This window comes from Pezoporus wallicus, unplaced genomic scaffold (assembly GCF_028554395.1).
Source record: "Pezoporus wallicus isolate ANWC-B61680 ecotype Strahan unplaced genomic scaffold, APGP_CSIRO_Pwel_v1 contig_8692, whole genome shotgun sequence".
Classification (NCBI taxonomy): domain Eukaryota; kingdom Metazoa; phylum Chordata; class Aves; order Psittaciformes; family Psittacidae; genus Pezoporus; species Pezoporus wallicus.
In genome coordinates this window covers 599,008-626,630 of record NW_026642640.1, presented here as the reverse complement: position 1 = coordinate 626,630, position 27,623 = coordinate 599,008, and the positions used below count along the sequence as shown (strand labels likewise).

The following is a 27,623-nucleotide window of genomic DNA, read 5'->3' as shown; positions in this document are numbered from 1 at the left end:
TGGCAAGGTAAACACTGACATAATGAATAAGCATCTCATATCATAATTGCTGACATGTCAGACGAAAGAAAACTATATTAAGGCCATATAACTAATTCTTTTTAAAAGAGGTTTTCTTTTGCCTAGAAGGAGACTGTTTCAAATGATGGTTTAATTTTGAAGGAAATGAAAACCACTGTGGAATAACCACTGTTTACAACCTGTGCAGCTAAGATGCCTACCATTTCATCCAAAAAGAGAGGAAAGGATTAATACTTGGCTGCTATTTTAAAGTAACAAATTTAATTCTGAAGTGATTTTCTAGGCAAACTGAAATTCCAAATGTAATATAATGAGGAGACTGCATTAAGAAAATGTAGTCAGGCTATTAAATAGAATTACTTTATGATAATAACTCTGCAGCAGCACATAAGAAAACAGCATTATTTCAATGACTGTTTTGGCATGATATGGCAAATGAACTAACATGATAAGAGGAAAAAAGATCCCTTTTCATCAATGAATAAACACCACAACCACTTGTTTAGGAAGAATATAACTCTTATTTTATGAAAAGTAGTGCCTTCATGTAATTACAACCTATATTACAATGCAACAGTGTAACTAAGAATTAAAAGAAACAAATGTTTCACAGGAGACAATATTTAATGAAGAATCTTGAGGATTTTCAGCTGCTTATTAAGCCAGCTGTGTAGATCTTCAGAACACAATCCTGGTGTCATCCCAGACTCCACAACACCCAGGTACACGTGTACACAGCTCCCACTATTTTCAATTAAATTTAGAACTTCAATAACTTTTCTTTAAATTATTTCAAAGCAGTATCATAGAAACATTTTTGTTACATAATTCAATTTTTAATGCATAAAACCTTACTGTATCAGCCTGAAATTTGTCTGATGTACATAGTGATTATAAATTAGATTTTGGGTTCCTGAATTCTATCACTTTATCAGAATAAAGTTTAGCAATCTCTTGCTTAGTGAATCCATATTCCAGAAGTACCTCTTCCGTGTGTTCTCCTATAAAAGGATCTCTTTTACACGACGGAACAGCAGGCGTCCTTGATAGAAGAGGAGCAGGTCTGGGACTTATCTCTTCCTGATCATTCCTGATAAAAGACCTTCTTTGTTTGTTATGCTGATGTGAGGCAACATCATCAAAGGATAAAACAGGAGTCACACAGGCATCAGTACCATCAAATATATTGCACCACTCAGCTTGTGTCTTCTGTGCGAATACGGATGCAATTTTTTTCTTCATTTTCGGCCAGTCAGAGAAACTCAACTGACTGGGAAGTTTATCTGAATCTAGCCCAAGACCTGAAAGGAGAAGAGCAAAGTTTAACTGTAATATAACTCAGATAAATTACCAAGTGCTACTCACAACTAGGTATGTTTCTCAAGATGCTAATATTTCATAAGCAGTCCAACACAGCAGAGCATATTAGCTAAGAGTCATTTCAAACTTTAGTAGGGTACCTATGAGGGGGAGGGAGCAGGAGAATAAAATGTTCTATTACTTGCAATTAGACTAAACCGCATCAGCTACAGCCTTTTAACTGAGTGTATATAATAAACACTCATTAGTACAAACACTGCATAAGAGTAGCAGCTGCCTAGAAATAACATTTTGTCCTGAGAACATTTTCTACAATAGGTATTGTATTCTCTAGCTGGCAGTAGCAACACAAAAGTCTGCTGGATGAGGCCTTGAGTGATATGGTTTAGTGTGAGGTGTCCCTGCCCATGGCAGGGGTGTTGGAACTTGATGATCTTAAGGTCATTTCCAACCCTAACTATTCTATGATTCTATGATTCTGTGAATGCATTTTGGCTTACAACAATATGCTTCTATCTCATAAAAGCCAGTACATCAGCCAGAGCTGGACATTCAGCAGGCTACTGTGTTTGAAGTCCAACACAACTGGGTTATTTCCATGCCAGAGATGAGAAGATGGTGAGGATGGATATACAGAGGCTCAACGTGCATGAGGTAGCTCAGCTGCAGATGCCCACAGGTTAACTGACTGCTTCTTGACTCCCTCAGTCCAAATGGCCTACAGCAGTGTTTGCTGGCCCCCTCTCTTTAAGCACACTTTCCAGGCACAAACTCTCTACTGCTGCTCTTCCAGAAAATAAAACCCATAGTCCCTGCACTCACTAAGTGCTTAAGAACTCTGCTTCCCAGAAGATCAGCTGCATGGACTAGGTATGCAGTATGCACATCCCTTCTAAGACACAGGAGCAGAAGATGGACACACAGGCTTTGTACCGAAAAATCCCTGAACTAGAGATGTCTTAGGTCCTCAAAATTAAGGGGCATGAACATAGTAGGAAAATTTTAAGAAAAAAAAGGGATAAGAAGTTAAACTGAGAACTCAGAAAAGCTGGAGAACAACTATCATCATAATGCTTCACAAACAACAAGAAGAGGGAGCTGCTTAGAAAACAACAGCTCTGTGTAAATGGCAAGGAAAATGTGGATTGCTGCAAACACCTGATTTTGAGCATTCTTTTCTGTATCTTTGAATACCTGGTATCAGATTAATGATCTGACTTGCAACTGGTAACAGGCTTGGCTACACTGATCTCCTCTAATCTTTAGCTGCAGGTAGGCAGAAAGAAATCTGTGTACTTCTATTTCTACAGCTTAGTTGTCACTGAGAGTGGTAGACATATAGCTACTGAAACATACAGGGGAGAACAAAGGAAGACAATATCCTTTCTTGTGTTCTTTAAATTCTTTCTTTCTGCTCATAATCTCTACTACATGCACCTCCTGGGGCTCACAGTTTCCCCCAAGTAATCATAGTATTTAAGAATTACACTGTTGAGCACAAGATACTTACTAGCTTTGAAAATGAATATATGTTTTGAAATCTTAACTTTGGTACTGCAAAGGGAAACACAGAGAAATTGCCAGTCTCCAGACTCAGGAATAGAGCCTTGCAGTTGTTCATGTTTAGAAGAAAATCAACACAGTCAAAGACAGAATAAGCATTTTCATAGCTTATTAAGAGATTATACGGGTATCAGGATAAATATTACTACAAGGTAAACATCACTCCTTATCAAGTTACCAAATCGTGTGCACTTTAAATCACTGAACTTACAATCTAGTCTTCATAGCCATTCATATCATCCTAAAAAATGATCAGCTGATGATTACTCATATTTGTTGAGCATCTGTAACTAAAGCTTTCAAATTAACTTTATTATTGATCTTCAAAGTATACTACTAAAGATGTACAGGGCTATATCGCTTTCTTAAGAACTAGGTGAGGCAAATTTATTTTCCACAAAAGCTAAGTAATAACACACTGAGATACTGTCTCAATGCACGAAACACTGTCAGTTGGAAACACTGTTTTGTAAGTATTTATCTGCATATTAATTATTGTTTGGTTTCTAGTAGACAGTCCAACATCAACAGAGCTCTACCATTATCCCATTACACAATTATATTAAAGATCATGCCAGATGGAAAGTTGGCTCAACCTAACCATACAGGCTCTAGCAAAATAGAACAATATGCAGAACCTGGAATTTAGTATTATATGCTCATTTTCCACTGACCACTGAAGACTTCAACTTTAAATAGCATAAACTGACAGCATTTAAGCACTACAACTTCTCATTTTTCAGCTTGTGCTAACCATTTGTGGTGCAGACGAGCAGAATCACAGCAGGAGCGACTGAGTCAACAAGGAAACAATTACACAGCACAGAACTGTTTGGGATACCACAGGATGACATATTTCACCCAACATAATCAAAAGCAAAGTATCTTTTACACAGAATATCTGGTAAAGCAATCACATCTTGTTTCCAAGTTTTTTTTGTCCAAATTTTCATGTATGGATTTTTTGTTTAGAAAAGCCAGGCAAACTGCCCTCTTACAGCTTTGAAATAACTGTTCTTGAAAAATCACAGAATCACCCATAATCATTAGGGTTGGAAGGATTCTCCGGAGATCATTTAGTTCAAGCCCCTGCCAAAGCAGGGCTACCTACAGCAGGTTACACAGGAACACATTCAGGCAGGGTGTGAATGTCTCCAGAGAGGGAGACACCACAACCCCCCTGGGGCAGCCCGTTCCAGTGCTCTGCCACCCTCTGCGTAAAGTTCTTCCTCATCTTGAGGTGAAACTTCTCATGTTTTAGTTTACAGCCATTGCTCCTCATCCTGTCACTGGCCACCACTGAAAAGAGCCTGAAAAATGAAGTCTCCTTATAACAATATAGCTTTAAGTCTCCTTTAAATGCTAGAGTTTTACTGGCATACATCTGCATGTCATTTATTAATGCAACAAATTGATATCTCTGTCACTACAGACCTTCTTAGACAAACTGCAGTAAAATTAGCCACTCATTTCGTGAGACAGACAACAGAAAAATTCATTAGATAGATCTGCAAAGTTGTTTTGATAAGTTGGAAACAAGTAGTTTCTTACAGGATTTCAACCATACTATTTTAAAAGAGTATTTATGATCCCTAGCAGAGGGGTTTTCTTGGTTTAACTTGCTGATTTTGATTTTCTTTTCAAAATTCTATGCTCATGGCATAGTGATTTTGAATTTAGGTTGCCATCATGCATTCCCAAGTAGGGGTATCTTTAATTTTGGCCAAAACCCCAGCCACAACATGTATGACATTGCTCTCTCTCTCTAAATAGAAGTAATTCTCACTCTGAGAAGGAATTGACTTCAGCATATTCCAAGACAGCAGTGAATTTTCACTAAAGTAACCATGTGAAGGTTTTTTTTCTCTGCTCAAAGTTCCTGAAACAAAGTAAGTTTTTGGAAGTTTTAGACAATTCAGTAAAAGGTTGATCAGACCCAGAGCATCACTACAAATGCATCCACAGCCATACTGCAAGTCTACATATTTAATTACCACAACTGCAAATGTTTTGGCACAGCAGTAAGCTGCCCCGCTACAGTATTTGTACAATATGTAAGGCTTATCTTCATAAGTAAACTCAAATAAAACTCAACAGTATATGTAACTGAGGGAATGTAATGATAACTGTTCCTGCACTTTGTTCATCTTAATAACCATGTTGTACTGAATTCAGCACATTAGCAGATTTTTAATACATTACACAATACTTTACAATCACAAAATGAAGAACCGTGTGGAAGTCCTTCGTAATGATGTAATCTATGTTTTTCAAGTGCTTCCTAATTTTTTTTCCTTCTTTTTAAATAGAAGCCACACAATGTAGGAGTATCAAAGTAGTTTGAAAAGAGTACTGTCAAAGTTCACCTTACTAACTTATTGTGTGGTACACTACCTGATAATGCAGAATGAAACAATTACTACTATATACTACTATATACAAAATCATAGAATCATAGAATGGTTTGGGTTAGTAAACTAAGCCTGCGTAGTCCAGATGGATCTCAAAGGCCCTGTAGCTCAGTCAGAGCTGTGAGGTTACAGGAGGATACAGAAGTTATAGCATGAGAAATGTTACTGGCTTTGTTAAGCAAGTCTATTGTACGATCACAGTAGTTTGCTATAATTCATAGAATCATAGAATCATAGAACAGTTAGGGTTAGAAAGGACCTTAAGATCATCTAGTTCCAACCCCCTGCCATGGGCAGGGACACCTCTCACTAAATCATGTCACCCAGTGCTTTCCCCAAACTGGCCTTGAACACCACCAGGGATGGAGCATTCACAACTTCCTTGGGCAACCCATTCCAGTGCCTCACCACTCTCACAGTAAGGAACTTCCCCCTTATATCCAATCTAAACTTCCCTTGTTTAAGTTTTAACCTGTTACCCCTTGTCTTATCACTACAGTCCCCAATGAAGTGTCCCTCTCCAGCATCCTTGTAGGCCCCCTTCAGATAATCTACTGTGTTCTGCATGCCTTTTGTAGCCTGGCTACAGCAATATCAAGCACACAGCTAAAAATCAAGAGAAACCTGCAGAAGCAGTTTACAGGTCAGCTGGAACACATTCTGTCTCTTTCAAAATATTAGTAGCATATGTTTCTTGCATCAGATTTTTCATAAGATGCAAAGGCATTTTAGTTATTTGATGGCTGAATTTTGTAGTAATGAAATTAATATAAGTAAAAGGATTATAGAATGTTAACAGCAAATAGTCTATAGTGAGCCCATATTACACTCTTAATACTACAACTATTATTTACCATATCTTTTTTATATAGCTTCAGTTTCTCACATAACTTTAAAAAAAACAAATTGTACATTTGTGGTAAGCAGAAATTTAATTTTCCCTACCAAGCACAACCTACAAAGCCAATAACCTTCTCGAACAAAGATGTTCTTGGCCGAGGAAGGTGATCCCCCACTGTTGTATCGCTTGTTTGCAAACATGAGTTCTAAGCTACTCAATCTTGAAAAGAAAGTATAGAAGTTACGTAAGAAGTTATTCTACACTTTGCAGTTCTTTGATTCTCGTCAAATCCCTTGGGATTTTTCTACTTGTGGGAAATGGAGTTGGAGAACAAAAGTAAGTGGTAACAAAGTAAAACAGAAGCCTGTAAGTTAGGGAATTTGGAATTTCAACACGTCTTCAGGGACAATGCCTGTATTAAATACAAAGAAAACAAGAAAAGAATATATCTGCTTATTCAAATACCCACGTTTGGCTTAAAGTCATCAAACACTGGCCTGCAGCATTTATGGCTGCAGTATTTTATACTTCTCTACAGATTAAGTTGAATAGCACTTACTTTAAAGCTACAGGAGTGGGGTGGGATGTAAAGTATGTAAGTTTAAAAAGAAAACAAATTCTGTAACTGTCTGGTCTTATTGTCATTCTTCTTCTCAGTGAATCTTTGATGGATGCTCCAGCATTCTCTTATTGATAACTACTACACGGCAAGACTCAGGCTTTTGTCTCTCAACCAGCCAGTCACCTTATCTAGAAAGCAGTGTCTGATGGATGCATGCAGTGGTCAGGCAATACAGCATGATCACTGACTAGTCTCTGTCCTACTTAGACAGCTTTTCACTTAAGAAAATGCTAGAATTCTGAGTTCCTCTTAGTTGTTTCTCAGAAATTTGGAACATAAAGCTGAAGCAGCAACTCAGAATTCATCTGCCTATTTTGGGGCAAGCACATTGGGCAACTTTATGTTCATTTTTCAAAGTATTCCTTATACTTACAACGCATAGGAATAGCTTGATTTTAATAGATAAATTTTAAAAAATAGTTACTCAGCAATAAAGAACTGGTGTGCCTGTCTGTAAGCGGACAACAACTTTGGTCACAGTGCCTGCATGCCAATCTGCAGCTATAATTTAAAAAAAACAAACACACACTACTACCTTCTAAGGAAATTTTGCTTTTTGTCTCTATTTGCATCACAACCTTTGCTTTTTTACAGTCATAAGATCATAAAATGTTTTAGGTTGGGAGGGTTCTTGAAGAGCATCTAGATCCAACCCCCTGCCATGGGCAGGGACACCTTCCCCCAGACCAGGTTGCTCCAAGCCCCATACAACCTGGCCTTGAACACTGCCAGGGATGGGGCAGCCGCAGCTTCTCTTGGCACCTGTACCAGTGCCTCACCACCCTCAGAGGGGAGTATTTTCTTCCTAGTATCTAACCGAAATCTCCCCTCCTCCAGCTTAAATCCATTCCCCCTTGTCCTGCCACTGTATGTCCTTATAAAACGTCAATAATGTTTCTCTCGGGTTTTTTGTATGCATTTGTTGCTTAAAGTATCAGACCAAACTTAAGATTTTTTTCACAATACTGTATTTACAATAAGTGGTCTTTCTTTATTGTATTTTAGGTGCATATTATGAATTATTCATATTTTCACGTGAGAAATATTTATCCCCTTCAGCAGTTACAGTTGCAAGCTTTCTGAAGCAATAAAGTAGTGAGCTAGAGCAGATTCTTCTTGTGGCTTAGGGAATTTTCCTTTCTGGGAGTTCTATTTCAGAAATTCAATTCAGAATTTAAGCCTTTAAGAGTTATAAGGAAGAAAAAGCTGCTTGTGAGAATTGTACTGCTCTTTCACAAACCTTAGGGGTTTTGACTTAAGCTGAGTTGTCTGTTTCAGGCATTAATTCCCTGCTTTGAAGTAGTTTTAAAATGGTACGTTCCAATTTCCACAGTTTATTTCATACTTGTTTTTTTTTAATCCATAATTCTGGTCAGTTCTGCCTGTGAACAGTTTAGTGCTGTTCCAGATAAAATATATTCAAATGCCACTTTATGTCTCTCTGTCCATATTTGGAGAGTACGTTACTTTAGTCACTCCTATATAACGAGAACACAAGGATATGGGTGTTGCAAATATAAGAGTTGGAGATTTAGACATTGCAGAACTGCAAAAGGAACATGATTTCTGAACCATTTGTCACTGCCCTCAGGATTCTGGTTAGCTGAAGTGAAACTAATGTCCTTTTGGTTTTGATTCCCTGCAGTGATTCCCTGCAGAATTAAGAACCCAGTGCTGGATCACACTGCAGTTAATGACATGACATGGCAAGGAAAGTTCTTAAGGGGTCTGAAGGAGGAAACTAAGAAAATACAGAAGCACCTTGGGAGCACCACAGGTTGCAAGAGGACAAAGCCATAATGTATAGAAGAAGATCTCTCTTTGGGATCCTGCTCACCAACTGCATACCCCACCTTGCAGCCCCACAACTTCATTTCATTTTACCATGCTCCTGAACTTCAACATCTCCTGGAAATGCAGGCCCTGAGGAGTGTCCCCTCCCAACCTCCCCCCAGTTTTATTGCTGAGACAATATGGTCTCATATGGTCACTATATGGTGTGGAACACCCCTTGGGTCATTTGGGGTCAGCTGTCCTGGCTGTGCTCCCTCTCAACTCCTTGTGCACCCCCAGCCTCCTCACTTAGTGTGAGAAGCAGAAAAGGCCTTGGCTCTGTATAAGCACTGCTGAGCAGTAACTAAACCATCCATGTGCTATCAGCACAATCCTCAGTACAAATCCAAAACATCAGCCCATACAAGCTTCTACAAAGAAACTGAACTCCATCACAGCCAAAACCAGTACAGGTATCCATGCCGAAATTCAAGGAATAATCAGTGTGCAGAGACTGAACAAGAATCAGGAGCTACTCCACTGACACCCTCACTCAGCAGAGGTTTAGCACACGCACATACAAAAATAGTTCATATAACAACTAGGTACATCCACTTTAGCTATGTCCTTTGTTAGTATTCCTTCTACTCAGCAAAACTAAAACTAGATTGAGAACGTATATCCTTCATATTCAGAATAATGGAAATAGAATAAATCTGAAATTATATTGATTTTTTTTTGTATTTTCATGAAATCTGTACAGAAAGCATTGCAATCTACCAAAGGAGCACAACAGAAGAAATTATTTTTAAATTAAATAACTGTTAAGAAGCTAAGAGCACATCTGATTTAAAAGCTTGCAGTACACAAACAGGTCAGAAATACAGAGGCACCTGCAAATTTGTTTTACCTTCAGAAAATTATTTTTCATGACCATTCTAATTTTTCAGATAAACCATATTTTACATTCATACTTAAAGACTCTCCTGTCAAATACAAAAATTATATCTACAAGTGGACACTAAAAGGCCCTCTTGAAATTGTGTGGTGGAAATTAATTTATAAAGCTGATTTTGCTGCTGGAAAAAATCTGTTCTATCAAGAAATACTATGAATTACTTCCAATGAGCATTCATTTCTGAAGCAATTGAAATAGCTTCTTTTTAAAAAGAATTACATCAAAAACACCTAAAATTGCTTGAAATTTCATATGCAATACTAAAGAATTAGGTCTCATTTTTGAAGTACATTCACAATCCCTTGAAAAAATTGGTTTTCCAAAACAGTTATTTAGTGCTCCAGCCACATCACAGGCAAACCTTCCTGTAACTACAGAAGAAAACCTGCAATTTAAGAGTAGTTTCTGAAGGTAAGGTGAAGAAGGGATGAAAAAAGAAAGAAACCAAATACTAGAAGAGACTTAACTAAAGTGCTATGCTACTACCCAATTCATTTCAACAAGAGTTTGGCTTTTAGAAAGAAATCAACATAACCAATGTAATGAATCAGTAAAGAATTAACTGAATCATGCTTTGCTAATGTGACAAAACTGCTCCGAGCTACTTACCCTTTATTAACTGCTCATAGAATTGAGGCTCAATGGCACCAACAGCCACAAACTTTCCATCAGAGGTCTTGTAGGTTTCATAAAAAGGTGCACCACTATCTAGCATGTTCTCACCTCGAGGTCTGTTCCAAAGTCCCAGATTCTGTGATTTCCACAGGAAAGAACTTATGTATGCTACTCCTTCCACCTTGAAGGTTCAAAGGAAAAAGCAACAGCTTCAGTAAATTATCTGGCATGTTACCTTAATTCTACATAAAACAAAACAGCAAAAACCCTACTGCCAGTTCAGTCCTTTGTTAAGATTTTTAATGACAAGATCTCTTGTAAGCAGCTTGATTTCTTAAAATTCTACATTACTGGTCATATTGCGTATGTGAAGTCATCTAGAGTTAGAGAATAAGAAGGAGCATAAATGTAATAATGCAGCTTCAGATGGATAACACACTTTCAACATACAAAGTTCGTTAGTTTAGCAAGTTTGCAAACACTAGTAATCCAAGGAGAACTACTCACAAAGAGAATATAAGTAATTTTAGGTGATGGAACAAGCTTTTTGGTGCTACAGAACATTAAGTAATGTGACAGTCCTCTGGAAATCAAGATGTCTATACCAGTCCGTTAAGTATCAAATTTTTTATCTTAACATTACTTCTTTGAAGATACAGATTATAAAGAGACTGCTATTTTTAGAAGAAAACTGGAAGGAAATCAAAGGTTAAGGCTCTCTTATATCATGGGAACTGGGAAGCTCATCTCCATCATAAAGTTAAAACAGAAATTATTCTCCTACTCTCATTGCTGGCAGGTACACAGACATAAGGTTATCCTAAATAGGTAAGTGTTCGATGCATATGGCACTAAAAGAAAAATTATTAAACCCGTTCACTCCTTAAAATTTTGGCTATGTGGAGTACAACCATATGAAAATTTAGTTTGTTCAACCTTTCAGTAATTCTCAAGCTTGTACCAGTCTTCCCAAGCAAAATCACATCCTACAGTTCTGCTCACCGGCAGCATCCATTCTGTTTTTACAACTGCATTAGAAAAACTGTGAGAGAAGGTGAGGCAGTAACAGCACCAGTCAGAAACATTGCAGTGGAACAGAGGAAAACATGAGCTGTATTGTTTTGAATATCGTTTTGATTCACACATTTTCAGCTGTGCAAAATTAACCTAATGTTGTCTATAGAGAAAATCACACAGATTGGACCAAAATAAAAAGCCACTGAATTTTCATGTGGAAAGGTTTATTAGTTTCTACCTTTCTAAGCAAGAATTTAAAGCATGCAAATCTTTGAAGTATGCCTGCACGAAAGCTTCTTCATTTAATGTGTATCACTTGGTGTCTTTATGAAGTACCTGCCACAAGGAGGACAGGAACACTTTTGCCCTACTTGTCATATGTTAAAGTCAGTTAAAATACTTTTGTATGAGAAAATACTGTATACCTTCCCCTATATGTTTGCAAAATGATTGCAGGGATATCAAAACAGTGCTTTACTAATGATCTGTTACACTGCTCACACTGACAAAAAAACCCCACTAACAAACAACAAACCAAACCAACCCCCCCCCAATATCTAAAGTAAGGTTTCATTTCATAATAATAGAAGGGAATAATATCAGAATAAGCTCTAACTGCAAATTAGATTTTGGTTCTGACCAAATAATAGATAGGGATAATATCAGAATAAGCTCTAACTGCAAATTAGATTTTGGTTCTGACAGAACTACTTAATACCTATATACAATGCTACTTGCCCTGGAAACACTTAAAAGTAAAATAGCATGTGGTTTGGACTAGTATAGGGGATTACAGAAATATCCTGGTTGGACAACTGGACAGATAGGTTCCACCTGAGGCCCACTGCAATTCAGAGACAAGTATAAAGGTGTCTAACAGCAGCAGCAAAGCTCCAAAGGCACATCACACACACATTAATGTCACTTTCTTTCAAAAAATGAAAAGCACAACATGGGGAGACTCCACTTAAGCCATGGGGAGACTGCAAAGTGATTACAGTAACAGTTATAGGTTTCACTTAATGGTTGCCTCATGCTAATAGCAGTCTCTGAAGCAGGGACAAGAATTCAGAGGCACTGGGTGACCTGACCTGTCTGCTACATGTCTTCTGTTCCTTCTTCAAAGTGAAGGAGTTCAAACAAAGCTGAGAATGATTCCGTATCAAACTCATCTTTATCCTCATGACAAAAGAATGCCTCAAGGGTGTAAAAGCTTTGGTTTTGAATATCTCCAGGCTGAGAAAAACCTGGAACCCCAGACTTCCATTGAACAGCTCAATGCTCTTGCCATGGGGCTATTGCACAAGCTGTCATTACCACCATCATCTCCTGCAGCTATCTTTTCACAAAGAGTGAGTCACATTTAATCAGATGCCTACCATCAGAAGACACTGTCTGAATTTGGAGTGAACCTGAAGTACGGCCCTGACTCACATGGCTCTATTTCAGTATGGTGCAGCAGTGCAGATGTACAATTGTGCCTACTGTATCACATTGCAGGGTCCACCCCACATCCTACTCAGCACATGGGAACTACGAGGCCCACTCTAAGAAATGTATGATACCCCTAGAGTCAATGAGAAGAGACAGCAACTAACATAAACCAATTCAGACCAGGCATTTCATTCTTCTAAGGTAGACAGCTGAAACACAGGATCCAGCATCTACTTTTTGCACAGGGCAACAATAACACTGGACACTGCAATTAGGTAATGGAATTTTAGCCCTTAGCCTGATCCTCTGTATGCAATTTTTGTACCAGTTTAGTTTCACCAAGTAGAGGGCTTCCTTGTGTGTATTTTACTGATTGTTAAGAATGCTCACAAGCCATTTTTCAGCTTTCAGCACAGTAATTAGAAATAAAAGATAAATAACAAACTGTTCTATTGCAAAAAATCAGATCTCAATCTAGAACTACTAACCTCAAAGACAATGAATAATTACGTTTTTAGATTACTTCAGAAAAATAGACATTGTAATAAGTGGGAAAAAAACCAAACAAGAGGTCAGTAAAACAATCCATGAAGATGAAAATTTAACAAAAGTAATCCTGAAGACACAAAGCTGCTGAAACAGAAATTCAGCTTCCCTATTCTGCCACAGAAAATTCCACCATGTGTCAGAGTCCTTAGGTATTCAGGCTACCTGAACTGTGCAACAACTTAAGTAATAGGCCTTTAAAGTAAAAAAGAATGTTAAAATGACAGCTGAAATGATGCTGTGTTTTGCTTTTGAAAATATCTACTTCCATGAAAGAAGTTTAAGATATAAAAACAGGCTCATCAACCCAGTCTATTTAACTGTCTTTGCTGTTGATGGGGCATGTATGGTTCTCATTAACTGCTCACTGAAAGTCTTCTCAAGTGAAAGGAATGTAACAATACGCCAGATAAAGTACGTTTTGTAATAGTGGACAATACCCCTCCATTTCACAGGACACCAGAAACATCAGCAGAGAACTGTAAATTCCACATCTACAATGAGACAAGAAAAAATTGAAAGAGGGAAGTTTTGAGGGCTTAAAAAAAAACCCACAAAAAGCCGTTACAAATTCCATTCCCAGTAAGCCACAGATCTCATTAGGACATTAGCAGGCTTACATTGATTCTTCTTATAACAAATTCTTTTAATAATTTAAAGTACCAATAGTGAGAATAAGGTAATACTCTAAACTGCAAGAAATATCTTTTTAAATATTTGAAGACCTGTCACAATTCTCCACAGTTCTCGCTTCACAAATATGCAGACTCCATCAATTTTCCTTTGTAGCTCATGTATTTAGGCTCAGGTCACTTTTGTTGTATTTATTTGACTTCCTCAAATTGACCTTAGAAATGTTGAATAGAAACTTTGCTGACTCTACTTCCTGTTTATATATCCCAATACAGTGTGCATGTGTTTTACAACAACATGATATTGTTCACTCATGTTCAGCTTGTGACTACTATAAACCCCCAGGATTGTACTTTAGCCAATTGTTTTCATACAGCCTTTGTGCAGCTAATTGTTTCTGCCTAGAAGAACTACAGAGCAGTGGTCTCCATGAATTTCAGCCAATTTTCTTCAGGTCATTTCTCCAACTTGACAAGGTCATTTTCAGTACTAATCCAAGTGTTCAACATTCCTGTAGCTCTTCCCACATGCATAGAATAACTCATCCGTTATTCAGCTTATTGGAGAAAACACTAAGAGATATTTGTAGAATTCAACTTCGTAAGCTTTTTGTTTTGACAATCAATTACTAACAACTATTGTCAAGGTAAAAACATTAGACCAGTTTTGCACTGATCCCATAGGATTTTTATGTAGACCATAATGCTGTGGCCTGCTTCTGAGAATGTCATATGAATTTGCCAAAAATTTTTTCAAGTAAGCTAAGATCTCTTGCTATGCTTTTCTTTACAAGACCTCTTCAACAAAGCTATTCTGTTCAAATAATGTATTATTTTTAAATTTATATTTAAGTCCAAATCATAGCCTTCATTCTACCATAACACTTTGGAGGGAGGTCAGATTTTAATTGCAATGATCTTTAAAAACAGAGACAGAGAGAAAAACCACTTGCAGGTAATGAAGGTTTCAAGGATAAATATAAATGTGAATTTTTCCTCTTTGTCTAAGTGGGTAGCCTTGCAGTGAAAAAAAACATGGTATTCATTATTAAGCTAATTTAGCCTTTCATCCATTTTATGACACATTAACGCGAAGTGTTTGAAACTGACTTCTTGGCAATAATCCATAGCAGTGTAATTATTCTAGGGAGCAGTGGCTATAGTAAGCCATGACATGACCTGTCATAAATTCATAACCAGATGTACCTTGGATAAAGCTAATGTAATTCTTTATTAGGTTTGTCATTTTTGCTATTATTCATGATATTAATCATAGAATCACAGAACAGTTTGGGTAGGAAAGGACCTTAAAGATCATTTAGTTCCAATCCCCTGCCATGGGCAGTGACAACTTCCACTAGACAAGTTGCTCCAAGCCCTGTCCAATTTGGCCTTAAACACTGCCAGGGATGGGGCAGACACAGCTTCTCTGCACAACCTGTTCCAGTGTCTCCCCACCCTCATAGTAAACAACTTCTTCCTAATGTTTAAATTTCCCCTCTTTCATTTTATAGCCATTCCCCTTTGTCCTATCCCTACATGCCCTTGTAAAAAGTCCCTCTCCAGCCTTATTGGAGGCCTATTTCCATACACCAAACTTACTCATCAAATATACACAGCTAGTATTTTCTGAAGAAGGCAGATTGGAAAAAAAGACAGGGAATGGCACAGGGTTACAGCTGCAGTATGTGTCCCACATCATAAGGATGTTATGGCAACACTGATATGTGAAAACTGCTTGTACATGAACGAATAGCCATTTTATGAGATTGCTTACTTCCCCTTTCCCAAGTTCTCAATCTTAAACCTTATAAAGTTTTACCTTAAAAGCTCAGAATTCCTCCCTTTTACAGAGTTAAAGTAGGAAAAATGCAAACAAGTAAACCTAAGAAATTCTATTTGAGACCAAACTTACCATACTTGCATCAATGATCTGCCCCTTGCCAGATTTGGTACGTTCATAGAGAGCTGTAATAATGCCCAGTGCACATATGACACCTCCACCAGCAAAATCAGCTAGGAGGTTTAAGGGTGCATAAGGATTTTCATCTTTTCTACCCATCTTTGACAGCACACCTGACAGTAGAGCAAAAAAAGCAAGCATAAGCATAAAATTCACTATAAATACTCACTTTCACATTTCATTCTTTTTCATCTGTGCAAGTAAAACAAGGGATAAAGCAAACTTCTAACAACAGTTTTCTGTCTCAGCTGTTTCTTAGCAAACAGTTAATCTTTCGTTTGTAAAGTATGCAATATATGAAATCATATTAGTGAAGATGCATTTAATTAAAGAGATTTTAATAAAACTCTTGGAAATAAACCATTGATAATTCAGCTATATGGACAAAATTTCATCCAAAAGACCTGGTGTGCAGTAAGTCTATATTACTGCTTTGTACACACATAGAACCTCCCCTGTAAGAACTCAATAGGCATTATGAACATGTCTCAAAGCAACTTTGGTAAATTGTACTTCTTTTAATCTTTTAAGTAAAGAATGCAGATGTAGTCTTCTCTGAAAACCCATCACAACACATGATTTTACACCAACAACTGCACTTCAGTACTATCCTCCCTCTTCAACTACCCTTGGAAAAAAAAAAGGTTGCATACAGGAGGAATGGGTGAATAACACAGAAAGATTACCTCTTATTACATGCAACACAGACACAGAGAACCTGTGTTTAAGCAGAAATGGAACGGAATAGAGCAAAGGCTAAGGCAGTTTACTTCAGATGGAGCTCTTAATCTGCTAGCTTTTCTCTGCCATCCTGAACCACCTCTTTAATGTCACCTCACTCTTTGTAGCTCCCTCACAGTAATTCCCTTTTGGCCAGCAAGATGCTCTGCAGTATAGCCCCATGTCCCTTGTGCCTGTAGCCTCAAGTCTGAGACTTGCAGCATACATGGTCAGCCTCCTGAGAACTGCCTGACCTGATGCACTGTTTAGCTAGCTAATGGTTTGATGAACACAAGCGCAAGCAACTGAATGCACAGTATAAGTAAGTTTCCAAAGCCTGCAGTGCAAACAAACCCAGTCACTGACTGAAACCTCACTTTTAATAGTCAAAAGGTCATCAGAGGCACCAGCAGATTAATGTATTAACTTACAGCTGGAGTTTCTAATGCAGCCTATTTTTTTTTTTAGTTAAAGAAATCCAAAGCTCATCTGGAAAATACTCAGGATACACATTCTCTTTTTTTGAGGAATGTTGCCTCCTAAACACCTTGTCCCATTTCCTTCAAAAAGGCAGAAAACAATTGACTGTGAAATTTCACGCAAAATTATTAAATTTTAGGGAGACAGCATTAACCAAAATACTGATTAAATCATCTCCAGAGGAAAAAAACAAAAAAACCAAAACCCTGAACAAGAAACCCACATTTCCTTCCTTTTGTAAACAGAAAGCACTACAATCTGAGGTAGCGACGACTATACTGTCTCTGTACTGTCTCCCTATGCTAATAACAAAGAAAAATGTCATAATACTTTAAAATTACCTGGACATGAAGTCAAAAGTGTTTCAAATGAGGCAACATTCCTTTTACTCTTTTTTATTCTCTGACAATTTAAATACTGAGAAGACCTTTAGCCCTTTGCTAGAGAAATGTAATTCCACTGACTATAGCAGGTGATACTGAATCACCATATTTGCAGTGCTTCTACTCTGGCCTTTGTTTAGGGCTAAAAGAAATGCTTTATGCAGTGGAAAGCCAAGAAGTTTTGGGCCACTTCCTCTCCTCTCTCACAGGCTGGGAGAAGCAGCGGAGACAGAAGTACTGTGAACACTAGTCAATTGGATGATGCATGACACACTGACTGCTATCACCACAGTAGGGTAATTTTGTTATTGTTTGTTACTGCATACTTGGAGGAACAACATACTGTCTCCAGCTTAAGGAAACACAGAATTGCCACTTCAAGCCCACCTTCCTTTCACTTGGTATCAATGGAGGGATATTTACAGCAGATACGCACAAGAGCTCACATGGGTGAGGCTGCCTAGTTTTTCTTTGCTCAAAAAGAGCTGCTCACAAACATGGAGAATAATCTGCAGCCTTTTGGGGATTATAAACATACAGATTTTATAGGAAAGAGGCCCTGAAGAAAGGCAAAAAGGCATAAAAACTTCAGTCCTCTCTTCAAAGAGAAAAACTTTATTCAGCTAAAACAGCACAAAGGAAGGAAAATGCCATACAGCCTCACTGCCAAAACTAACAGCCTGTCCAGGCCATGTTTGCTCCTTTCTTTTGCTTTTTTTTTGCATTTGTTGAATCACTTAATGAAATGCTTCACCTCAATATCCTGACAAGAAAAACATCCTCATTTCTCCTGGCCAGTTTCTAATGTTTGAAGGAGCTTACAGAGGGATTAAGCAAGTATCATAGCTGACTGGGGAGAAAGGAGGAGAGAGGTGGAGGGAGAAAAGAAAGAAACTCTCACTGACAGACACTGCTCAGCTGTTTCATCAGACTGCATATCAGGTAATTTGAGCTATCTGCAAATAACCTCTCGATAAATTCTTGAGTCTTAAGAGGGAGAGGTAGAGCTTACCTGTCAGGAAATTTTACAGCCTACCTGATAAAGCCAAATAATTGATGTCATGCCCTGCTGACTTAGCATATTTTCCTGTCTGGCCAAATCCAGTAAGTCTAGCATAGATGAGTCTGGGATTCTCCTGCAGAAGTGCATGTGGACCAAGCCCAAGTTTTTCCATGACACCTTAAAAAGACAAAGACAGAGAATCCTAACTCACATTTATTTTTCGTAAAACTCAAAAGGTCCACGGTTCAAAGTTAAATCATACAACAACAAAACTGAATAGCAATTTATGAACGAATGGATGATAATTCAGTAGCCATATTACAGCAGAACCAACCAGAATGTTATAAATTACCAACATATGTATACACACAGACTTTTTTGATACAAGTCAATTAAACAGATATGAAGCTTTTTTTTTTTTCCTTAGGATCCTTTCTTCTTTTCAGATCTTTTTCCTGTTTTACTTCTCCAAAAGACTGCCAGGCAGCTTGTTGTAATCCATGTACTGCTGAACGAGAGAAAGCTACCAAAGGCTTGTTAAAAAAAAAAAAAAGAGAGAGAGAGAAAGAGAGAAAAGAGCAAACTTTTATATTTTTCACAGTAAAATGACCTGAAATTGCTTTTATCTTTCCCTGGAATATACTTTCCTCACCATATTAGCCTCTCAGTATTCTGTGTGATCTTGCATCATTCAACTCACTGATGTGGATGGACGATGCTAGTATTCCACAAAATTATTTGTTACAACTGCACAAAAGAAAACACGTTGTTTTGTAACACAGAGACTCAGGAACCTTCAGAAATCAATGAAATGTAAGTTTGGTCAGCACGGAGTTACAGTTAATCAAGGCTAAAATTTTGATGTCGCAGCCTAAAATTGTGGGTTTATATGAAGTAAATTCAAATTGCAAATAAATGAAAGATTTTAATTGGCTTAGTGCAGCTTGGCCAGACTATGCTCTATAATCTACACTGGCACTGCAGAGAGACACATTTTGGAGGGGGACAGCATAATGTCAATGCCTGTTCTACTCCAGAATTTATTACTGCAACTTGTTTCACAGGCTAGCCCATAATATTGCTAAATATTTAATAGATCCTTGAGATCCATTTCTACTGTATTTCTTACTGGGCAGTGACAGATTAACGCCAGGGAGAATTATACAGTGAAATTTAGTAAAGAGCAGGATTTTCAAAACACAGGTGAGAACCGAGTGCCAAATACCCCCTGGTATTAGAAAGTCATTGTCCAAAGGTCAACAGTACCCATGTATTTAAAGAAACTCTCCCGTCACTTGTGTCTTCATCTTTTCATTGGTTCACACTAGCTTCATGCTCAATCACAGATTTGCCTAGCTCAGTTACAAGCCCACAAAGCCTAACGTCCAGTTACAAAATTATCTGCAATTTCAGATTAAAGAACAAAACAAAAACAAAAAACCAAATGCCTACGTAACCGAAGAAAACAGAAACTTCCACTAGAAAACAGACAACTAGCTACAATGAAAAACAGGATTTAATGTCTTAATTTTGGTTGCACAGCTTCTGAGGAACTGAACAAAAAATCTTAGGGTAAAAAACATCACAACCATGAACCCATTTTCAGAATGCAAAGCATTATCCATGACACAGGATATATAAGCGTTTTTATAATGTGTGATGTTTAACTGACAGAGCCTTCTATTTCTCAGCTGACTTCAGAAACCCCAAAACACTTCAGTTAGCTCCTCACTGAAGCATGATCACAGGATGGTCTGGGTTGGAAGGGACCTTTAAAGGTCATCCAGTCCAACCCCGCCTACCATGAGCAGGCCATCTTCAATGAGATCTGGTTGCTCAGAGCTCTGTCCAATCTGACTTTGATGATACTCTTCCTAACACAACAGCATCTTCAAGGAGCAGCACAGATACTGAAATCCCCCATGCATAAGCATGAGTGCCTGTGTATGGTTTATAGAAGCATGTTAAATCTGTTGTCTTCAGAGTAATGGAGTAGAGAAGGCTCAGGGGAGACCTTATTGCTCTCTACAACTACCTGAAAGGAAGAGAGGTAGGTCTCTTCTCCCCAGTAACAAGCAATAAGACAAGAATTAACAGCCTCAAGCTGCACTAGGGGAAGCTTAGACTGGATATTAGGAAAACTTTCTTCACCAAGAGGGTGCTCAGGCATTGGAACAGGCTGCCCAGCGCACTGGTGGAATCACTGTCCCTGCAAGTGTTCAAAAACCATGTAAGGCTCTCAATGATACAGTTTAGGGATGGATTTGGCAGCCCTGGGGTAGTGGTTGGACTTGATGACCTTAAAGGCCTTTTCCAACCTGAGTCTATGAATCATACGCTTTGAGAGCTGGACCACTATCTGCTACATCTTAGTCACAAGCTAACCTTACAAATCAGCAGGCCTGACAATCACTGCAGGACCAATGCCCCCGCTCTGTGCACAGCTCCTCAGCTCAGCCAAACCCTTGTGCCACCCAGAACTATTTATTCAGTGTGTCTGTCAGTGGGGCAACCCCTTGTTCAGCCAGCTGGCTGAGCACCTTCCACGGCTTCTTCCCTGGGCCGCTGCAGGGCCGCTGCGATCCACAAACCCCAGTACGCCCCGCAGCGGTCTTCACCCGACATAACCCGGCAGACGCTGCTCCCTTCCCTCAAGCCCCTCAGCACCGCACCCCACGGCCCCCTCACGGCCACGCACGCGATCCCCACCTTCGGGCAGCCCCGCTCCCATTACCCTACCCCGCTCCTCCCCGGGCCGTCCCCGCCTCACCGTGGCGGAAGGGCTCGATGAGCACGTCCGCCGCGCAGCACAGCCGCCGCAGCGCCGCGGCGCCCGGGGGCCGCTTGAGGTCGAGCGCCAAGGAGCGCTTGCCGCGGCCCTGCACGTCGGTGGAGACGGCGGAGCGGGGAGCCCGGTCCACCCGCACCACGCTGGCGCCGAAGTCGGCGAGGATCATGCCGCAGAGCGGCGCCGGCGCCAAGCCGGCCAGCTCCAGCACCCGCACTCCGCTTAGCGCCATGGCGGCTGATGTCTGCCGAGCGCCGAGATATCGATCCCCGCCGCCGCTCTGCCCGCGCCGAGGCGGTTCCGGGGATGGGCTCGGCGGCCCCCGCGCCCTCGGGTGCCGCGGGAGGAGCGCGCTGTGCTAGGCAGCGCTGTTCCCTTGCCTGTCCCCGGGGGCTGAGGAGGCTCGACGGGCAGCTCGCCAGTGGAGACAGCCTGTGCTGTCCCGCCGCCGCATCGCTTGAGCTCTGGGCTGCCTGGTGTTACCCCTCCGCACCGTGGGGTAACAAGAAACAGGTATTCTCCTGCCGCACCTCAATCTCCCTTGGTCACACTGTGGAGTGTTAGGGAAAGAGATGATTAAAACGTGGGGTGTTTTTTCACCAGATGTACTTTCAAACTGGGCTGTGTGATCCTGCTGCTCCTGCTCCATCGGCCGTGAGCAGGTCCCCCTGTCTCCTCGGGGGACAGAGCCCACCACTGTGGTACTGATGTCTTCAGCAGCCCCTGAGCAGTCTGGTCAGGACAGGGCTGCCACTGGGATCTTAAATAAACACAGATTTTAATCAGATCTTGATGCTTGCAGTTCACCTGTGCGGAGCCTTTCGCTCAGCAGTGCCACAGAGAGGAGGCCATCAGCCATCTGCTGGCCAAAAGTGTTGCGGGGCTTCAGCCAGAAATGCCTCCTGTTTCCCCTCCGCAGAGCACAGGGGTTTTATGTTTGATTAAATCAGACCAGGTTTAATAAAGCCCACATTCACACACAGCTGCTGTTTTAGTGCAGCCTGCCAGAAATGGAGCCATGTTTGACTGGAGGCCGTGGTGGTTTTGTTTTTGTTTAGGCTGCTCACAGGAGCAGACATCCATCTAGGAGAGGTGATGAAACAGGCATTGAATTAATGCAACTTTTCAAAACTGTGGCTTGTTCCCCATGTTTCAATTAGAAGACAGAGCAAAGAGAGCCTTAAAATCAATTCCATGGTCATTTTATTGATTTCTTTAAAGTTGCTGGGCTCCCAAAGTGTGTAAGGCTGCAAATATGAATGCAGAATTTGTTCAAACTCTACAATAACAGAAGAGGTCTATAGCCAGAATAGCTGTCATTTTGCAGGTAGACACCTGGTCCTGCAATGCAGGTATTTGTTGTATCCATGGCCATGGTGCCACCCACAAGAAATGGTGGGGAGAACAATATGTGCATTTTCATTCAAATGAAGTTGGTTTGTTTTATTTATTATCCATCTGTCCAACAGCCACTATTCCATGGAAAGGTTTGTTTCCAAGGCATCATCATGTTACTGGGACAATGCATTTCTTTAAATTATTTTCAGTTTCATTTATCCCCTCTCACCTTTGGGTCTTGGAGTTTGTGTTGAATAGGAACAGGCAATTCTGTTGTGTAGCCTTCTTTCATTTCACCTGCCCCTGTTTATTTTGTTACATCCAAATAGCACCATAATCACAAACACACTCGATAATGTCTGGATTTTGCTATGGTTTAACTGAGTAGCCCTTTGCACTTGTCCTTTTTGTTGTCATGCCCCATTACAATGGGTATTCTGTGACAGAAACATTCGTGTCAGGACCTTATTAAATTCTTTCCGTTTCAGGGAGGTGAGAGCAGCATATTATGGAAAAAAAAATGTATTTCAAGAGACTATGAAATAAACAGGCATGAGAAAGACAGAAATTCCAATTAACCAAGAGATGAGGCAGATGATTTGAATCCAGTAAACTCTCCTGAACCAGCAAGCTGGGCAGCAGAAAATATATGTTAAAAACGAGGAGCAATCCCCTAGCATGGGCTTGCAGTAAAAATGGTACCTATGCAATACCATTTAATCTACATCATTAATATGCAGCAGCAAGTAGGTGGCTATGTGAATTCAGCTCTGGAGAGGCAGTGAGTAGAGGAAAGGAGATTGGAGGTTACAACCCCAGTGTGTGTGGCAGGACACTTGGTTGTGTTTCACACCTTGTCAGACTGCTTTGTGAGCTTTATTGAATTACATCACTTAGTCTGTGTCCTGTGAAATGTTTGTAATTCCTATACTGAAATCAGTGTACTTTGTAGTCAGTGTTAAAAAATAATTACATTATATATACTGTATGTTACATCAACATTTCTTGCAGAAGTACAGGCATTTCTGTGATACAGGCTAGCTACACTGTGTGCCAGACTTTTACAGTTTGTATCAGATTTGTTTTTTTCTGACTTTTCAGTCCTTTGGAAAAACACCTCTTTGTTTTTCCAAAAGAGCAGTGTGAAGTTACAGCTATACACAAAACCTGGATTCTCCCCTTTCACGTGTGTATTGTTTGTAATTTAGTCCATCTTAATACATGGTTAAAGAGATACTGGTATCAGTTCAGATAGTATTGGGTCTATTAAATGGAAAAGCAAGAATTGCTCACTTCTGTTATAGTATTTGAAATCATGATAATTATAATTGCCTAAAAATGCAAGTACTAGGTCACTACTTCAGGTGAAACTTCTCTAGTCAATTCAAATGTATCGACATTAATCTGAGATTGAGAACTTGTTAAGGATTCTCATGAAATTTAAGGTAGTGTCCCAACTTTATGAAAGGTTTCAAGCATGAGTGCTTTATCCCAAGTCCGAATGTATGCCTTGCTTGAATTAAATCTGTGCTCCATAACACTTCTCTCAATGTACATGATACTCCTCATTTCTGACCTTACACGGTGTGTTGTCCTGACGCACTGTCCTTTCTTCAACACATTTGTCAAATGCAGCAAATTAGTCTCCACAATTTCATTAAGTTCTTCAGTTTGGAGCATCTCTTTGTTTTTCTGTGTTTCTCTGCTGCTGTGTGAGTGTGGATTTGCACATTATCACTGTCTCTCTTAAGTGTATATTCTACCACATAACAGCAAAAAGCCCCAGAGCGAACCTACCCTGAGATCTATACATCCCTCTAAAGTAGCTGTGAATTTGTGCTCTTTGAAAATCTGGTTGGTTGTCTGAGATTATGTATTACAGAGCTAGACTTGAAAGCTTAGTCTCATCCACAGAAAGTAATTGCATAAGCTGCCTTGTGCTGCTTCATTAAAACTGACGTATTCTAGAAAAACTACTGCTTGTGAGTTGTTTCGTCCAGTCATAAGGGTGATGATCTGTCGGAGCTGCAGTGAATAAGCTTTGCCATTAACTGTCACAGTGCCGAAAATTTGCATCCTGTTACTCTGTTAAAGTAGGATAACAAATTATTGATGCCTGTGACAGTGATTTCTGGTCTTTGGATGTTTACCCTTATACCTGAATCAAAATACCTTTACTTCATTTGAGTCACTGCTTATGGTATTATTGTGCTTTCATGATTTAGATGAAATGACTGGCAAGTAGCTTTATATAGCTAATCTTTATATTGGCTAATGAGTAGAAAATAAATATTTTCCTGGGAGTTTATTATTAACCAACATTGTGGGGACTGGAAACTCTAGACCACAGTTATTCCCAGATTTTGTTTGTCTGGATACTGAGCTTCAGCTCTGTGCTGGGCACCACACATACTACTGCTTGGCCATCTGCCATGAGCTTATTTCCAGCGAGCCATTCCTGCTGGATACTATTGTCCACTGCATTCATTAAAGACAATTTCTCATGCATTGCTAGTGCAATAGATAAGCCTTTGTTTTTATAAAATATTTCCATCACCTTGCCCCTGAACCATTCAGCTGCACCCTAGTTATGGCATACCTGATTCATGGTCTTTATTTTGTGTGCCCTTGATAATATGAGAAGGCAGACATGGGCCATTCTGAGAAGCAGGTAGTTTTGGAGGAAAGCAAGCATTGATCTGAAGTGATGCAGTATCAGAAAGATTTTATTCAAAACAATCAGACTTCTATTCTTTTATAGGTTAAATGATGATCAAAAATTGAATTTCTTTCAGCAGCAGAGCAGGAGTTTTCACATGACAGAATGGTACACTCTGAATTCTCATCTACTGGCCTGAAGTTCCTGTCCTGAGGGACTTTCTTGACTCTCATCAACTTAAGCATTCTGCAGGAGCTTGGAGAGGTTTTATTTCAAAGAATTGCTAAGATTGAAAAAGTCAGCTCTTTGAATCTGAGAAAATGCTAAAATGGAAGTTGCCGCTGTGAATTTAATTCAGCTGTTCTTCCTTACTCTTTCTGTGGTAATAGGGCTTCATTAACTATACATTTGGATTGAGTTACTGAATGAATCTGATTTATATTCATCTCTTGCTATCACGTTCTCATCACATAGATATGGCCCATGCCTCATTCAGCCTCATTCAGCAAGCATTACACAATTATACAATTGCTGCTGGATGAGGCCGAGAAGTAGCATGTGACTAGATAATGGGAGACACATTCACAGGGACCTGGAGCTAAGATGTCGAAGATGGTTTTAACATGGGTATTTCCATTCTTGATGTTGTAATAATGTGATTCTTTTAAAACACTGCGTTTTGTGGAATTTCTCATGTCTGCTGGATTGTTTTCAGAAAAGCAGAAGGAAGAATCTCCATTTGTGCAATTTTTCTTGAATGAACACATGAAGTCTTTGTTTAACAAAACCTTGCAGCATATGGGTTTTATTATTCTGTGAATGTGATCATGGAGGATGCCCTGCCCGAGTTCAGATGGAGATGCACAATATTGAGCCTCTACCACTGATGGCTTTAGAGTCTCCCTACAAACCATGTCACCATGTCGGTGACATGGACAGTGGGATTCAGTGCACCCTCAGCAAGTTTGCCAATCACACCAAGCTATGTGGTTCGGTTGATACGCTGGAGGGAAGGAATGCCATCTAGAGGGACCTCGACGCACTTGTGAGGTGGGCTGATGCCAACCTTGTGAAGTTCTCAACATAAAAAGGACATGAAACTGTTGGAACAAGTCCAGAGGAGGCCATGAGTATGAGCAGGGGACTGAAGCACCTCCCGTATGAAGACAGGCTGAGAAAGTTGGGGCTGTTGAGCCTGGAGAAGAGAAGGCTGCGTGGAGACCTCATAGCAGCCTTCCAGTATCTGAAGGGGGCCTATAGGGGTGCTGGGGAGGGACTCTTCATTAGGGACTGCAGTGATAGGACAAGGGGTAACGGGTTAAAACTTAAACAGGGGAAGTTTAGATTGGATATAAGGAAGAAGTTCTTCACTGTGAGGGTGGTGAGACACTGGAATGGTTTGCCCATGGAAGTTGTGAATGCTCCATCCCTGGCAGTGTTCAAGGCCAGGTTGGACAGCGTTGGGTGAGATGATTTAGTGTGAGATGTCCCTGCCCATTGCAGGTGGGTTGGAACTAGATGATCTTAAGGTCCTTTCCAACCCTAACTATTCTATGATTCTAAACAACTATGTGCTGATTTCATTAATCCAGTGATAGAAGACAGCAACTGAGCCAGTCATTCTTGCTGAGAGGAAGTTGCCTTGTGAAGAAGCCATCATAGTCTCTTCCCACAGCTATTGCCAGACCTTGTTCAACCTGCATGGTATTTGGGACGATGTACACACTACTGAATTAAATAGCAATAACAGTTTACATGTCTGGGAATTTTCAGAGTGTTGTGTTACCAAAATGAATGTATTATACAACTACGTTAGCAAGACAGTCCTTTAGCCCAATGACAAGGAGCTATCTTTTCTTGAGTACTATTTGAAAGGTAGAACAAACCAAGAATCAGTCCCAACAGACAGTTTTGCAAGCAGGCACCTTGCTATGCAGGCTAAGAGAGTTTAATTAGCATTAAACTAATGATGTAAGTCAAATGATAACTCTGGGCTGGAGAATAGACTCTGGTACAGGTTTATTTAGTATCGATTTACTCAGAGAGCAGGGGAGAGTGAGGCTTGGAAGGTACGGCTGCTCTGTGCTACTACTCCTGTGCTACATAATTCCCTCAAGGAAATGATTTGATAATGAAATCAACGTGGCACTGCAGATGGTCTGACTCCAGCTAGGACCGTGTTCTTGAGCCCAAAGACTAAAGGAACAGTTGCCCTTTGGGGTAAGAGAGAATACTAAGAAGTACACGTTTTATGGAGTTATTTTAATTTATGAAGATTGTTTCTAGGGTTTGTGTCATTCTTCATTGGTATCCAAGTGTGACACCCAGCCTGGAGCACTGCTTTGTACAATTCCTTTTATTACTTCAGATTTTAAATCTGAACTGATCACCATGAGTCTTCATTTCCTTTGGTTGCTGAAGCAGAACTAACTTCAAAACAAAGAAATTTTGCTAGTGATTCACCAAAATGAAGAACTGTGGGCTTTTCCACATACCACTCTGTGTCTCCCTGCATGTGTTGTCTTTGTGTGGGTTT

The 27,623-nt window shown here is 39.8% G+C and overlaps 1 protein-coding gene across 1 annotated transcript; it reads right to left on the bottom strand.

Annotated features, from left to right (window-relative positions):
- Nucleotides 1–519: 519 nt before the first annotated feature.
- On the bottom strand, nucleotides 520–21,385 carry AMACR (alpha-methylacyl-CoA racemase). Its single transcript, XM_057431145.1, has 5 exons — nucleotides 21,073–21,385; nucleotides 18,336–18,479; nucleotides 15,669–15,829; nucleotides 10,119–10,305; nucleotides 520–1,322 (listed from the first exon to the last, which is right to left on the bottom strand). The coding sequence occupies exons 1-5, from the start codon at nucleotides 21,320–21,322 to the stop codon at nucleotides 913–915; spliced, it is 1,152 nt and encodes a 383-aa protein (XP_057287128.1). The 5' UTR covers nucleotides 21,323–21,385; the 3' UTR covers nucleotides 520–912.
- Between the last annotated feature and the right edge of the window lie 6,238 nt (nucleotides 21,386–27,623).

Coding starts and splice junctions, on each gene's coding strand:
- AMACR (XM_057431145.1), bottom strand. CDS start 21,322: ATGGCGCTAAGCGGAGTGCGGGTGCTGGAGCTGGCCGGCTTGGCGCCG. Junction 10,306..15,668: donor AGATCATTGATGCAAGTATG/GTAAGTTTGGTC, acceptor TGAACCTTCAAG/GTGGAAGGAGTAGCATACAT. Junction 1,323..10,118: donor CTATGAGCAGTTAATAAAGG/GTAAGTAGCTCG, acceptor TTCTCCTTTCAG/GTCTTGGGCTAGATTCAGAT.